Source organism: Papio anubis, chromosome 12 (genome assembly GCF_008728515.1).
Source record: "Papio anubis isolate 15944 chromosome 12, Panubis1.0, whole genome shotgun sequence".
NCBI lineage: Eukaryota > Metazoa > Chordata > Mammalia > Primates > Cercopithecidae > Papio > Papio anubis.
In genome coordinates this window covers 19,284,074-19,300,208 of record NC_044987.1, presented here as the reverse complement: position 1 = coordinate 19,300,208, position 16,135 = coordinate 19,284,074, and the positions used below count along the sequence as shown (strand labels likewise).

General features: G+C 37.9%; 1 protein-coding gene across 7 annotated transcripts in view; it reads right to left on the bottom strand.

The window, feature by feature from the left end:
* The window catches only part of CADM1 (cell adhesion molecule 1), a 332,199-nt gene that overhangs the window by 60,619 nt on the left and 255,445 nt on the right, over positions 1–16,135 (bottom strand). For all 7 annotated transcript variants that reach the window (XM_009187346.4, XM_021926578.2, XM_021926580.2 and 4 more), the window contains exons 2-3: positions 5,998–6,144; positions 4,206–4,358 (exon numbers count right to left, since the gene is read on the bottom strand). In XM_009187346.4, the coding sequence (XP_009185610.2) occupies positions 4,206–4,358; positions 5,998–6,144 (300 nt within the window). The remainder of the gene's footprint in view (positions 1–4,205; positions 4,359–5,997; positions 6,145–16,135) is intronic.

Genomic DNA, 16,135 nt, shown 5'->3' with positions numbered 1-16,135 from the left:
CTGGTCCAGAGTAAGGAAATGAAAAGGGGCAGGTACAGATAAGGTTGGAGGAAAATTCACCAATGTCCCCTCCAGATTTCATTTGGGGGTTGAGAGCCTGACAGGCAGCTAGGTCCACATCTGGATTATTCATTGTTTGGCATTATCCAAACAATCGCAACAGATACATTCTATTCTATAACACTTCAGAGTGAGTCCTGAACCAGTGCTCGTTCCTAGGATTATATGCCCAAAGAGCTGACATCATCTTCAACTTTATGGCTAAGGTAAAAATGTGGAAAACTTCAAAAGCATTAGAAAATGTGCCCAGTGTTGCAATGGCTCACGCCTTGTAATCCCAGCACTTTGGGAGGCAGAGGTGGGCGGATCACCTGAGGTCAGGAGTTTGAGACCAACTGGCCAAAATGGTGAAACCCTGTCTCTACCAAAAATACAAAAATTAGCCAGGTGAGGTGGCAGGCGCTTGTAGTTCCAGTTACTTAGGAGGCTGAAGGAGGAGAATCACTTGAACCCAGGAGGCGGAGGTTGCAGTGAGTCGAGATCATGCCACTGCACTCCAGCCTCAGTGACAGAGGTAGACTCCGTCTCAAAAAAAAAAAAAAAAAAAATTTGCCCAGTGTAGAAAAATAAAGGGCTTATTTATTGTTGAGATCACCATCCTGTGATATCACTGAATGATTTTTTTTCCAAGCCCATAAATAGTTTTCTCAAGATTGTGACCAGTATTTCTGATCTTTGCTAAGGTTAGAAGAAGAAATAGGCATTTATACTGGGAGTTGTTTGGTTTATAAAATAAAATCTGATAATGCGAATCATAATAGTTTATTGATATGTTACAAAGTTGACTTTGCTCAGTTTTTTTTTTTTTTTTTTTTTTTTTTAAAGAGCAGGAAAGCTTTCAAAAATATAAATGAGGTGATTTAAATCTGTTTCTCTGAAAAAAAGGGTTGGACAAGAAAATCTTAAAACTTATTTTGGTCTACTAATTCTACCCTGTTTTTCCTTTAGCTTCATAATGTCTACTCTAATACAAAAGGTTAGTAAAGTATAAAAATCCATTTATAAGAAAAATGAATTAAAACTGCTGCTAACCAGAGAATATACTTACGCATGGTCCACTAAACAAGCACATTTAGTAAAAACTGCCTGCAGCCATTAATGAAAATAACCAAAGATATTTCTAAGGAGGTGCATATAGATGAAAACCTGAATGAAAATCACAGAGGGAAATACTAGAAAACAGTAATGAAATGTCAAGGTTCTTCTTAGCTACCCCAAATCTATGAGAGTGCTAATTATAAACATTACGCCTACAACATTTAACAAAAATCAGCAATATCAAGATGAGTCACATTAATTACAACAAAAGAGGAGTCTTAAAGCTGATCAGTATGTGAAATCTCACTCTAAGACCCTTTAAAATAATTAGGTTCTCCTGTTCCTGGAATCTTAAGAACGAACACTAATCTTAGAAGGACAGGACTGTGATAATATTAGCTACTATTATCAGTAACTATATTAATCTTAAAGAAGTGTATTCTCTGTCTCATTCATCTGCTCTCATGAATAGGACTATAAAGAGCGTCCTACAGTATGTTTGGAGAAAGAAACAAAATTGTCACAAGTGGAAGGAGTGAATGAATATCCTTAAAGGCACCAAATGCATGCAAAATATCATAGGAGAGTCTTCAGATTTTACATGGATAAGATCATAAGCATAATAGTAACTATAGAATAGCATAGACAACATTAACAAATACCCATCTCCATATCTTATAATTATGCTGAAGTTTTTACTGAATGCATCAAATAACTAATAGACACACGCACTAAAATGAGAATCTTCAACCTATCAAGAAGTTTGACAGCTGTGTAAGTACACGCGGAGTCCTTTTCAGAGAACTGCAGATAGCAACGAAGATGCTAATGTCATTCTTCATTCATTATAATATCTGAAAACTCTAAACCTTACGAGAAAGGTTTGAATATAAGAGTATCAGTGGAAATTGTCAGATTTTGGGAAATGAAAGACTCAAACACTGATGACAACAATTTTACTCTGTCAAGGAATCCTGGAGTAAATTAAATGGGAAGAATATTAAGTGAATGAATAATATCTGCAGAAAGAACATCTACTACTTTTTAGAGTGCTACTTTCGAGTATATTTAAGTTAATGCTTCTATAAAATACAAGTAGGAACCTATTACTTCTAGAATAATCAGACCTCCTAAAGGATTACAGGCATAATGCCTCTCAAAATTCTAGTGCTGGCACACTGGCTCCCAAGCACGTGGTGTATTCAGAGCCAAACTGATCCATGCAGTGGTTTGGAGAATAAATGTATCGGGCACCAGAAAATGACAGGCAGTAGTAACTGCTTGCCAATGGCTAGATATGCTCCTGAAAACAGAAGATGTGCGCCTTTTGGGGGAAAAAAAAAAATCTTAAAACAAAAGCATTCGGTATTTAACTGAAAACAACCTAGACTGGCAGACACCAATGTTGTAATTATAAAACAGAATTGTAAGGTTTATTCCAAATTCTAAGATTCTTGGTTCTTACTGAGTGCTTTGTAACCTGGGCAAGATGTCTAACGTCTGTTATTATCATTTTACTTCTGTGAAAAACAACATATAAATACGTAAAGGTATATGTAGTAAAATACTCTGAAAATTCAAAATGCCATAAATAGATTTTATTTTATGACTGTCACATTTGTGGAGATACCATAAACGATGATGAGTCAAAGGATGGATGAGTGGATGGTCAATTTGAAGTCTGTGTTGCTAATGACTTACTCCAACAAGCAAAGAGCGTTTTCAAATACTCTGATACAAGCAGACAGACAGAACACTTCAAATGTATGCTTGCGAATTTGGTACATCTGCAAAATACCAAAATAGTCATCGCAGCAAAACCTCCCATGCTTACTATTTCTACAGGTCTAATCTGGATTAAGACCACAATAGTGACAAATACAAATACCCGAAAGCCATCTATCATTAAACACAGACCAGATTAGAAATTGTATGGACAGGTTTTAAACACAACTTTCTAAAATCAATACTCCTCTTGTCAAAAACATATATGTGAGCATTAGGGTTATGTTTTAGCTTAATGAATAAAAAAATTTTCCCTTCTACAGCTGTGTTGAAGTAAAGTAATGAGGCAGCAGCTCAATATGTACATCCATAAATACATATATGTGCACACATACCAAGCAAAAATGTCCTTCATATTTATCTTTCCTCTTTAATCTTCATATCATTACACTGAAAAGCTGCAGTCTGCCGCCTCAAATAGACTTTGATTCATCATCTTCCCGAAGGTGTAAATCAGAGATCTTGCCTCATGCTATAGTGTATGTCCTTGAAAATTCAGTTTCAAGACTCCAAATCAGCTGGTGTTATGCAGTAGAGTAAGCTTGTCTAAAGGTGACTAATTCAGACCACCTTCAACATAGAAATATCTGCTGACTATATTAAAATATAAACATGGAAACCTGGCTACTGGGATTTTGCTGAAACTCACAATCTGGTGATCATAAATGAAGACACTCAGCTCACTGGAGGTGCACCTCGCAGCCTGTCAACAGTTATTTGCTTATTATCAGTAAAAGCGCTCTTAACTCTTTTATGTCCAATGACGGCAATTTGTGGCAAAGTATATGTTCATGGGGTATGATTTTTTTACAGCATAATCTAGAGTATAAGCAATAAACAAGGCCATAAGTCAAGCCAATGAAAAGGAGATCAACAATATTAAAATGAGGATGTAACTCAGAAGGAAAAATCATTACGTGGATTTCATAACTGAGTTCTGCCATGGGGTATAGATTTGGTAGCCCATCTCCCCTTCCCCTGCACAGAAGGAAGAAAAAAATCCCGGTAGTTAGAAGCAATAACATTTCATGTGGTGAGTGATTCATTTGAGGGCTCTAAATTCTCTTGATCTTTGCTTCTGAAACTTGAGGGTTGAAACCCAAGAGCAGGTGGAATCTATAAAGACTGCTGATTGCCATTCCTTAGAGCATTTGGTAAAATAGGCTATTTTTAAAATTCAGCAAGATGGGCGGCGATTCTTCCTGAAACAAGTTTGAACAGGAGAATTCACCATTAACCTTTTCCTTGCTGCTGTAAGCTGTCTGGTAGTAAGGGCCATCCCCGTTCCATTTCCCTGAGTAAGCCCCACATGCATTTCTTACCCAGGACTGTGATGGTGGTGTAACTTTCCTGTGGGGGGTCGGTGTAGAGCTGGCAAAAGTATCTTCCTTCATCAGAAATTGAGACGTTTGTCAATGACACTTTGAGTTCACTGCTAGAAAAATTCAGCAACTGAAACCTGCTGTCCTTCAACGCTGTGAAACAAAACACACAGTTAGTGATTGTGAGAAGGTGGACGGACAGTCTGTTTTCCTTAATTATGTATTAAATCTTCTTGTATCAGGTACTTCTTGACTATTTCGGGTGTCTGCAGTAACTTCATGTAGACAAATAACCCTGTCCAAAGGAAACTTATGCATATGAGTGCATGTGTGAGTGTACATATACAATCCAAATCCAGCTGATTTGGATTCTTGAATAGAATCACTGCCCATCTTGCTGAATTTTAAAAATAAAAAAATACATATATGCACACACATCCAGATATGCACCCTTCTACCTTGGCACAATTCCAAATGCTGTCAGTTTTCAGCATTTATTCATACACGTTTTCAAGTTTTCTACCAGAGACAGACAAAAAGAAAACAAAAGGAAAAAGCAGGTCATGAGTCCTCTGAAGCAGGGAGTGCCAGGCCCCCCCAGCCTTTGGGCACTGGAAGTTCAGGGACTAGGACCTACAGCCTTTTAAAATGCCTCAAAAAGTATAAGTAAGACTTTCAAAAAACAAGGATTTCAAATTATGAAACAGAACTAAAAAGGCCTTCATATTAATTACAAAAGCAAAAGGAAAATTACTTTAAAAACTTATAATCTAATAGCAAAATAAACCTAATTAACTTGGATTACCTTAACATATTTGATGTGATTTGAGGTGGAGCTGCCAAAAGTGGATGACCTCGAGCCTACGGAGGCCTTAAACTGGTCCTGCGGTTTCCTAAGTACATTTGGCTTCACAGTATGAAACTGATTAGGCATTAAGCAGGAAATCAAAATCACTGCAAAACTGATATATGTGGGCCTCTTATTTATTTCAAATGTTCTCTTTCAAAATCCTTTTTTAATTTTGGCAAAGACTAACTTAGTATATGACGAATTCACTTTAAGAAAAGAAGCTGGCTTATTTCCTTTTATCTTCCCTCAACCCTTTAAATGTTCCTTAGGTTTATCAACGTTTTCCATAGGTCATGAATGACCCTGAGGTATTGGGGAGGAAGGGGACAAGCAGCTGGGAAGGGACATGCTTCGCTTTGGTTAGGCACCGACGCTCTCCAATAACAATTTTTTTCAAAAGATTTGATTCTTGCTCTTACTAAGCCCTGACACTCATATGAACCATTTGTATTCTACACAAGTTTGTTGCAATTTTGGTTTTTGTGATATTACATTTGGAAAGATTTCAGCATATGGACACTTCCATATGCCAAAGGCTATGATGAGACAAGACTTGGTTTTATGCTTATAGGCATGTATTGCCTTGGAAATTTCAATCTTCAAACCAAAGGGATTACCTTTCAGAATGCTGTATTTTCCTTGCCTTACCCTGTTTGAGTTGTTTGTGTCAGCTAAGTATTTGGGACTCAATTGCAATTCACCTTGAATTACTACAATCAATTTCTATTGCAAAGTAAGACTGCCTTACTTTTAAAAGGGGCCATTCAAGGTTTCTATTAAGTAGAAAGATTATGATTGCCTGTCTCTTCTTCCCTCTAAAGAATTGACTAAACTTTAAGCATCTAACATTAAATTTTAAAAAGGTGGCCTTAGCAATCTCTTTATCAAGACTCCATGTAGGAAAAAAAGTTGCCGTCTACAACTATAGGGATGGAAACTTACGCCTGAAGTCCCTGAAATAAATGGTCTGCCTGTTGGGATTCAGTAGCTGAATCACAGAGTCGTCACTCTTATTGACTTGGCAGCTGATGGTCGCAACCTCTCCCTCGATCACTGTCACGTCTTTCGTAAACAGATTCTGTCCATCACCTTAAAAAAAGGGAAGAAAAGGTCAGAGGAAAATTTCCATCAATTAAAATGTGATCCATGGGATCTACTAAAGTGGGAACTAGGCATATTAGAAAATGAACACAAGTAGCAATATCTAGCATGGCTCTAATACCTTTCTTTGTAGTCTACAAGACGAGTCTATTAATCCAAGACAGACCTAGGGACAAAATACTAAGCCCGGAATCACCATACTCTCAAAAGCTGTGATACAAAACGTTTCAGCCTCTAGAACTTTGTATAGTTGAGTAATATACTGAGGAGGTATTGGAAAGGTCAGAGTACCGACTTTTGTGAATGTTGAAGCTCTCGCAAATGGAGTAGGGAAGATAGATACAGCCAAATTTAGCTTACCCGCCCTTGAGCTAAGCTATTTGGTCAGCCTCACAGAAACTCAAGGAGCCACTTAATAGAAGTAGGTAGGAGGGTTCAATAAATAATCTCGTCTTGTTAGTTGATGTTGACAGTCCCAATGTATAGGCAGTTCATCGTGCGTGAGTGAGGCCTAACTGACTCTTTGGGATCTCAATAAAATCCTGGGAAGGCTTAGGGTTCGGAGTTTGTTACTCTGTTCTCTGAAACTCATACCTTCATGACTCACCCAAAGCCCCAGGCATCTCTGAACGGAAACCCCTATCTGCAGCTCACCCCCCACCCCCTGCCAGCCATTTAGAAAATCTCCCTCAGAACATGTCAAAAAGTCCAGGCTTTCAGATTCACTGATATATAAGGCTTATCTCCAGATCTGCCCTAGTTTGTTGCTTCTGAGATTAGTGACAGCAGCCGGGCCACCTCATAAATGTCCTAAATGATCCACAGCACAGGTAGGAGGAGAAGTGAGTTCAATTCAGAACCAAAGGATGAAGTAATTGTCCAGTGTTCCATGTCGCACCTGGCATAGTAGGGGATACAGAAGTATATGTGTCCTAGCCTTTAAGAAGCTGCAATGTGGGTGAAAACCGATACCTTATCCCTACTTACAGAACAAAAAGTGTGGCATAGGCATTAGATGTAAAGATCAGCTGGGAAGGGGAGAGAGACTGCTTTTTAGCTGTGTGATCTCTGGAAAATTAATTAAAGTCCCTGAGCCAGTTTCTCATCTGAAAAATGGGGATAGTAATTAAAAGCTATCCCACAGGGCTGACAGGAGGATGAAAACGGATAATAAATATAAAGTATTTAGCACTGTGTCTAGTTTCTCATAAAACTGAATAAATGGCAGCTGCTGCTATCATCATCATCATCATCATCATTTCTCTAGACATCAAATACAAAGATTTATTAAGCCATTACGTATTGGGAGTGGTGTGGATCCAAGAATAAAGGCTCCTGCTCTCAAGGACCTCCCTATGTAGCTGTTTTAAACCAACTCAGGGCAGATTATTTGCTCCTTTAAAAAAATGTTACCACATAACGAAACAAAGGTCAAAGATAAATACTCATCTAAAGAAAATGTGAGACAGTATAAATAGAGATGCAATTAGAATCAATGGAGGGTTTCCACCTGCTATCATATTTCTGTTGAAGGATCCTTTTTTTTCTTTGCTAGGACACACTGGGAAAGTGTGAGAGGGGTGGCTAAGATGGCTCTAAGCCAAATCCACCTAGAAATAGACCAGCCCCTGGCAGAGGATTAGAAAAGAGGAAACTAAAAGGATAAGGAAAAAAAATTATTAGAACCACAGATAAACAAAAATTTCTGGTGCTTGAGGAGCAGACCAAAATGAAACCCCACCTCGAGCTCTATGATCCAGGGAATTAACCCGGTGTGAGAACGCAGGCCCACAGGGCTTGTGGTGAGTGAGAGGGTCAATTCCCCATAGCTTGATCCAGCAGTGGAAGCTTAGCACGCAGAACAGTGTTACAGAATAACAACAAAGAGAAAAGGTGATCAGAAAAAAAATGAACGGATGTGTTTTTTTTCCTTGGTGGATTACTGTGACAAACACAGAATTCAGAACCCAGCTGGAGAGAGAAAGTTTATTTCCAGATTGGAGAAAAGAACAAGGAGAAGAAAATTTCTACCAATCAAGCAAGCTTTTCAAGGTGGTTTGGCTGGCCCTGACAAAAGCGTGTACAGAAAAGCCACCACTCTCACAGCCTCAGGTAACACGCAATCTACTAAAATTAAGAAAAAATTTAATTGTGTGATTCAAGTGCTGTATCTGTCTTAAGGCATAGGACTTGCTTTGAGCAGAGTAGAATACCAAACGGGGTCTTACTGGGTTATGGGAGGGATTTCTTCTATCAAAGGAAGTATATTAGCAACACAAATAATCTTCAGTTTACAAAAGGTACACGTGGAACAGCCTGGTGACAGACATTAATCCCTTCAATATAAACCAAGGCCTTACAAATCCTGACTACTATCTTGCAGCCACTGGGACTTAAAGCAAGTTGCAATTCAATTATGCTTTAATAGAATAGTTCCTGTGGAAATAACTGTATGCTTTAATTTTAGCTCTTTATTGAAATCCTAAGGCTAGTAAATTCTGAGAGTAGCATACTACATTCACATTAAGGCTACAAAACATGTATAAAGGGGATGGGAAAAGAGGCGTGTTGTCCACGATTTTGTCTTTTAAGCAATGACAACAATAAATCAGAGTGAGGTTTTGTTTGTTTTCTAGGAAAATCTAAACATTCTTAATTATCACTTATAATTAAGTACTCTAAGGCCAAACCATTTTAACGTGTCACTACTGAGTGAATCATTCAGGTAAAATTTTTCCATCTGCAAACGTTTGCCCTTGCTGTGCTCCGGCACATCCTGCGCTCTGCAAATCTACGGTGGTATCATCATCATGACTGTATTATTTTCTAAAATCGCTGAGGCTAACCTAAAATCCAGTGTCTCAGGAAATGCCAGTTTCTAGCTATGTTAACACGGTTATAATACTAATGCCAAAAAATTATAAGTGATCATGAAATATTTTGCTGAAAGAGATCAAAGGGCCTGGGCTGATGGTGGTGGCCCAAGGATGTCATTCTGTAAAAATCACCAATAAATTATATGGGTCAGCTGGACGGCAGTTATGTTAAACAGAGCTCCACGCTTTAAGGTGCCATAAGATGGCTGCAAAGGAATAATAATGACCTATTTATTTGAGGCAAAGGAAGTGAATGACAGTGATGAAAATACGGTATGTATGTCAGTACTCTTAACTGCCTGAAGCCTTTATGTAAAAATAATTTCTGCTCACATCCTCAAATATTTCTTCCAAACAGAAGGGTGCACTGTGACTTGATAAATTTCCCCTTGAAATAGATATCATGACAATTAGGTTGCTACAAAACACAATCTGATGTGTAGCAGAAGGGTACAAATAGGCAACTTTGGTGCCCTTCTTCAAGAATCCATTTTTAAAACCTTTCTGATTTTCTACAACTCAATTAGCAGATATAATGTCAAGGCAGAAACAGCACATGTTCTGGGCAAAAGAAAACAAATAGGTACAATATAGTGTAGCCATTAAATAAGGCTGTTAACAGGAAGGTAATTTATTTTAAGGGTGGAACAATATCTGGCATGTATAGACATTTTTGACTGCTAATCAGTGTATATGGGTGAGATTTAGAAGACAAAATCAAACTGGATTTTTATTTGTATCAGCAACTATATTCCCTATAACTCCCTGATTTGCCAGACAATTCCTAAAAACAAAACTATGGCACTGGAAAGTCCCATTCGCTTACAAGCAAGCCTCCTGTAGTAAACTAGAAGTTGTTAGGGCATTCATCACAATGAAGAGAAAGCTTATCATCTAAAGAAAAATAAAATGTATTTTTATGATTAGTAATGACCATGACAGCAGAGTTGTTGGGGTGGGGGTGCAGCGGGCACATAAATCCCCTACTAATTCAATCTTCAATTAACGTAATTTACAGATTCCTTTCTAAAACCTCGTTTTGTTATAAACTCCATTTCAGTGACATTACATAAAACACTTGCCTGGATTGGAATCTATTCAGTCAGCAATATGGCCACTGTAGGGAGGTGACAGGGTAAATCTTAAACGAGACATGGGGAAGGGAACAAATATTTATCCAGGGCTGGGCACTGTGCAGGATGCTTTACATACTTTTCTCTCTCAAACTCCTGGAGTTTTCAGTATCCCTGCTTTAGAGATGAAAAACCTGAGACAGAGAGATTTAAATAAGCTGCCTGATGTCGTTCAGCTAAATGGCCAAGCTGGTTCTTGAACCGGGTTCTATCAGATTCTCCAGCCCATACAGCTTGCACTTTTTACCAGCCAGCATCAGGCTTTGATGCCAAGGTTCACACTGGCTCTGCCTTGGAAAGTGTACTTGTTTTTAAAGAGGGCTGTTTGCCTATGAGCAACTTCTGATTTTTTTATTTCCATATTTTATCCAGAACACAATTACACACTTTAAGATGAGAGAGAAACTGTTCTGAATGTAAAACACCTTGTTTACTACTGCTTCCTTCTTTCAGTGCTCGGCACTCTGCCCCTAGAGAAAGCCTTTATTACCAGTGCATGGCGGCCTTTTGCCAGCACCACGAGCTCTCGCCCCCGCTGCCTGGCTGTTCATAAATAAAGCACTTCATTTACACCAGGGGAGTCTCTCTAGTCAAGACTATAACAAAAGGGCAAGTCATATTTAAAACAGAATTGAGTTTATACTATGGCAACTACGTAAACTGTTACTGACATAGAGAAGGAGCACCAGCAACTCTTCAAAGGGAAGACAGTTTGCCCAGAGAAAGAGCAAATAAAGTCCCTTGACCTACTCCTTTAGTAGCAAAATCATATTAGGAAAACTAATCATATTAGGAAAACCTTCTGCTCTATGGAAGACTGAACCTAACATTAAATCAGCACAGTCATGTCGTCTAAATAGGAGTCAAACCAAAACTATAGATTGTTCAAAAAAAAAAAAAAATCCTGCTGATGATCAATGTAGTAAGTTATTACTTTAAAAACTCCACTATAGTTCTTGAAATTTTACACAAATGAAAGGCTCGGGTTATTAATAAATTCCTACCCTCCTAGGTTTGAAATTTTCAAAGAAGCACGTTTTGGAAATCTTATTTTCTGTAGAAGTGTGAGCCTTCGCTGACTTGAAGCTTCAAATGCCTTGTCAATTATGCTCATTTCTGTTGGCTACTATTTTTACAACCCTGTTCAGGATGTGCCCAGCTTGGAAGCAGAACCTCTCTAATCCCTACCCGAAAAAAAAACCATCACTAGTAGAGGCACTTGAAATTTCTGCTAACGTTTCTGAGAGCTAGTACAGAGTTGAGTACGTTTCAGGAAAAGAATGAAAAAAATTAAGATTCTGCTGAAACCCACAGGGAAAAATCTTTCTAACTACATATGTTCCCCCAAGTCAACGTAAACACAGTGTTCACCACAAATCATTAACAAAGCCATTAAGATTTGATTTCTATCTAAGCAATTATTGTCAGCATATTTTGTACATTTCCTTTAAAAGACTCAATCCTATCTTTCAATTCATTAAACTGTTCCCTGCATTTACAGAGTTTTATATCAAATCAGAAACCTATTTGAATTAATAAGAATTACAGTAAAAGTAATTTGAAAATAAATTATTCGAAGTTCAAGCCATGAAAGCGTTTGATGAAAGAATTTAGTTCTATTTAAATATTACAGTAACATTTTTAGGCATCCAATGTGCAGACAAGAGACAGTGAGAACCAGTGTCCGAAGAAAGGGGCTCGTCAACTGTAGATTTAAGGTAAAGGGTGTGACCTCTTCAAGACAAATGCCATTCTTTATTTCTGAGACAGGCAAATTTCAACCGGCATGAATACTTTAGTATTTATCTAAAATCAAAAGCAATCAATCTGTCTGCTGTTTACAAAGCCCCTCTTAACCTTTTTGATCCTCTCCATGTTTTGTTACACCAAACAGTTAAGTCAAATATGTTGATTGTCTGCTCCAAGGACTGTCTACTTAATGGTGAAAATAATTATGAATGCCAACTATACAGTCCACAGGCTTAGAGAAAAAATAAACTAAACCAACTCAACAAATAATGGAGTGAACAAGAACATGTGACATTGACCCAAACACTTCATCTGTACCACCTTGTTTTTTATAGAACCCTATGGAATCCGGAATCAATAGAACTGAGTAGAAAGAAACTTGGAGATCAACTCTCTCACTTTAGGTCCAGGGAGGAGATAGGCCTGAAATCATATGGCAAGCATGAGGCCCAGCCACGAGGAGACGCCAGACCTCCTGACCAAGTCAACAAGATATTTCTATTCTTGATTCATTCTGGATAACACCTTCGATTTATTGCTAATTACAAAAGCAATATATATTCAAAGGCTTCTGTTGTTGTTGTTGTTGTTGTTTTGAAAGCTTTATTTTATGTAGAATTTAGAACACTGTATCCTATGGCATGGAGATGGTCAGGATCTCAAAAGAATCTTCTGCTATATAATTACTGTTGTGTCACTTGAGCTTATGAAAGGAAAAAATATTTTATTTAATTTAATCTCCTTTTGTAATCAGTAAAAGGTGAGGCAAATTTTTGAATGGCAAGTTAAAGAGTAATCCTCCTCTGTGCTGGTTTTTTCTTCAATTAAAATTGTTGATTTCCCCTGAATACAAAACAAAAAATATCGTCTGACACAACATTAAGCTATTCATGAATATTCTGTATACACATTCTTGTTTAGTTGACTAATGGCAAATTAACGTTCTCTATTTTCGCTTAAACACATACTATAGGTATGTTTGATTAGCATTGAATTTCAAAAGCTGATTACTATGCATGCTTTGATTATGTAATTACATAATAGAGTATAATGGCTCCTTTGGAGTCATTATGATCTATATGGCAAATATGTTTCAGTTTTGCTATAGTTTAAATACACGTTGAAATGACAGCTCATAACAAGGTTCCACTTTTCAGTCTTATCGGGCATTTTCCCATTCATCCTAACATCTCCTTGACACCAATTAAGGTCTATTGTGTCAAGCTGCACACACTTTTGAGAAATTCCTTTTGTTTTCTTGGCATTCAAAAGAGGACATTAATTTTAAAAGCAGTATTAAGCAAAAGGCCTGGTTTTAAAAAAAGGCTGAAATTCCATCCTTCATCCATCCTTTGAAAGGTCTGCAGGGAATCACATCTAGTTCATTAATCATTTTTCAGACAACCACAAGGGGGTTAAAGACGGAATTTCACCTTTAAGTCCAAAATGCACATGAAGGGAGAATGGTCAAGAATACTGATGCTTAGGGTGGTGGCTCACCACAATGCATTCCGCTCAGGGTCTAACTCAACATCAACCACACCAAATAACACAAAGACCCATTTTCTCAACCCTCATGTCTCCTAGTGTCCCTTATATTCTGAAGTTCCTTTGGGGAGAGGCAGCTCTGAAACAGTACAGCAAGATTTCTCCTTCAGAGTCCCCAGACTGGGTTTTCCACAGCTGTAAGGCCAACAAAACTTATCTAGTGAATAGATTTTCAACAATTCTACCCTCAACTTAACACACTGGAAAGTAGCCAGGATTTTAAAAAGTTACTGGAAAGAATTACATAAAGTAGGAAAAAAGTTACTGGAAAGAATTATGTAAAGTTTCTTTTGTCCCCATGAAATTCTTTAATGTCAGCTGCAAGAAGAGTTCTTTTTGCTTTTCTCTCCCAAGAGAATGATCTCTTATACCATGCCGAACCAAAGGCGACCAGAGTCTTGATTTTAAAGACTAATATGCATCAAACCATTTCTACCTTTGTGTGTATTGGTTTTTGACATTAAGGCTGAAGAACGGAGGTCAAGCACAGTCCAACTTGTATTTACATACAGGATGGGTATCTCTTGTGAAAGAAAACATTGATTAGATGGGTGAAAACTCTTTTCAAGGAAGGCTGTGACAAAAGAAAGTAGTTATAGCATCCCTGCCTGTACTATTTCAATTTCAACCATCACATTAGCTGCCTTTCCTTTAAAAGACTGAGCTCAATACGACTTTTTAATCAGGGCCCACACCACTAAAAGGGCCAAGCAATTATGACGCTTAAGGTCTGAGCTGTCTGATCCCATAAAAGGAGAGGTGCAATTCCCTCTAGAGAATGTTTATGTGGAGTGACACCCATCCGCTAAACTTGAAGATCTGAATTAGCTTTTCCATTAAAATTTACTTATCAAAGAAGCTAGCGGCAATAAAAGAAACAGGAATATAAAAATAAACCATAAAAGATAATAATAATCATTGAATCCTTTTGCTTTTCACACTGGAAGGTGAAAACCAGAGACTTTTTTTTTTCTTTTTCTGTCACTCCTTTTCATAGCTGGATAGGTTGCATGGCCTTTTCGTTCATAAGCAAGATAGCATCTTTTTTGGAGGGAAGATAGGCTAACCCTGAAGAAAAATTCTCTCCAGTGGACAGGTTTTATGAGAATTAAAAGAGAGAGAGAGACAAACAGAGCCCCCAAAGTAGAAGAGCCACTGTTCCATTTGTTTGTGAGTTGGCATTGAAATCACCTTGTGGAAGAGTCATTTTAAGCCTGCTAAATCTGCTTAGAGGCTCTTGGGAGAAGGGGGGGCTCTTAAAAAAATATTAATTAAAAAATAACTGCAGCCATCCAACAAACGTGGACTTTGGAGAAGAACAATCTGAAGGCAGAGGCTTCTTATAAAACTAATTGTGTTGGCAAAGCAAGCAGTTTCTTCTCAATGGATTTGATTCTGTGATGCTCGTTTATGGCAAAAAAAAAGAAAAAAAGAAGAATAGTTTTAGATTGAGCTGCTTTAGTAGCAATTCAAAGCTGGGTGGTATTCCAGCATTTCAAAACATACGAAGTTTCTTTTAGACAAAATGGAGTTGTGCTGAAGGTCAATTGTTGATCTTCTGTATCAACCACTTTGCTAATGAACTTATGATATTACACTTGAGGAAATATTAAATGACTGCTTTCTAGAGTGAAAACCAGTCATACAAAATTCCACTGTCGACAAGCATGGACTATTGAGAAGGAAACTCACGTTCTTTTAAAGGGGATGAACTGTGTAAATAGCAGCTGATAGCTGATGAAGCACAAACCCTCACTTCATCTGGTGTGTTGGTCACAGGCCCCAAAGTTATCTGAAGTCTGGGATAATAGGAAGCGACTGATTTAATTCAATATAGAACTATCTACATTTCCCAAACCACAGGCTATTCACAGCTAAAACAAAAGGTTTACTGGATTACAACTCAAAACACATATTTGAAAACCACAAAGGAAGATACAAATATTAGGTTCTACTGTTCCTATAAAATCTAAGGGAACTTAGATTTCTCTTTTACCCCAGAAGAGATCTTAGTAGCCAAAACTACTTATTATATATACTTATTATATATACTGCGGCAGCCTCTGGTGAGCTTTTATTCTGTAAGAAAATATAACATTGGCTTTCCCTAACCAAATTAACGAAAAATTTAGGATTTCAAAGCTATGGGGATGGGTGACCCTACTGTGGTCTCTTCTACGTTAATGGATCCTTCTCAATTCCCCTGAGTCATAAGTATATCAGAGATATAGGCCGTTCACAATACTTGACATTACTAGTTACACTTTTTTTTTTTTTTTTTGAGACAGAGTCTCACTCTGTCACCCAGGCCGGGGTGCAGTGGCAGAATCCCAGCTCACTGCAAGCTCTGCCTCCGGGGTTCACGCCATTCTCCTGCCTCAGCCTCCCGAGTAGCTGGGACTACAGGCGCCCACCACCACGCCTGGCCCATTTTTTGTATTTTTAGTAAAGATGGGGTTTCACCGTGTTAGCCAGGATGGTCTCGATCTCCTGACCTCGTGATCCGCCTGCCTCGGCCTCCCAAAGTGCTGGGATTACAAGCATGAGCCACTGTGCCCAGCCTTACTAGTTTATTCTCTACAAAATTATTTAAATTACATTTATTTACAACCCCATCCTCAAGTCTCAATAGAGATAACGTGTATTTCCCTTAGTTTATATACCCTAATTTTA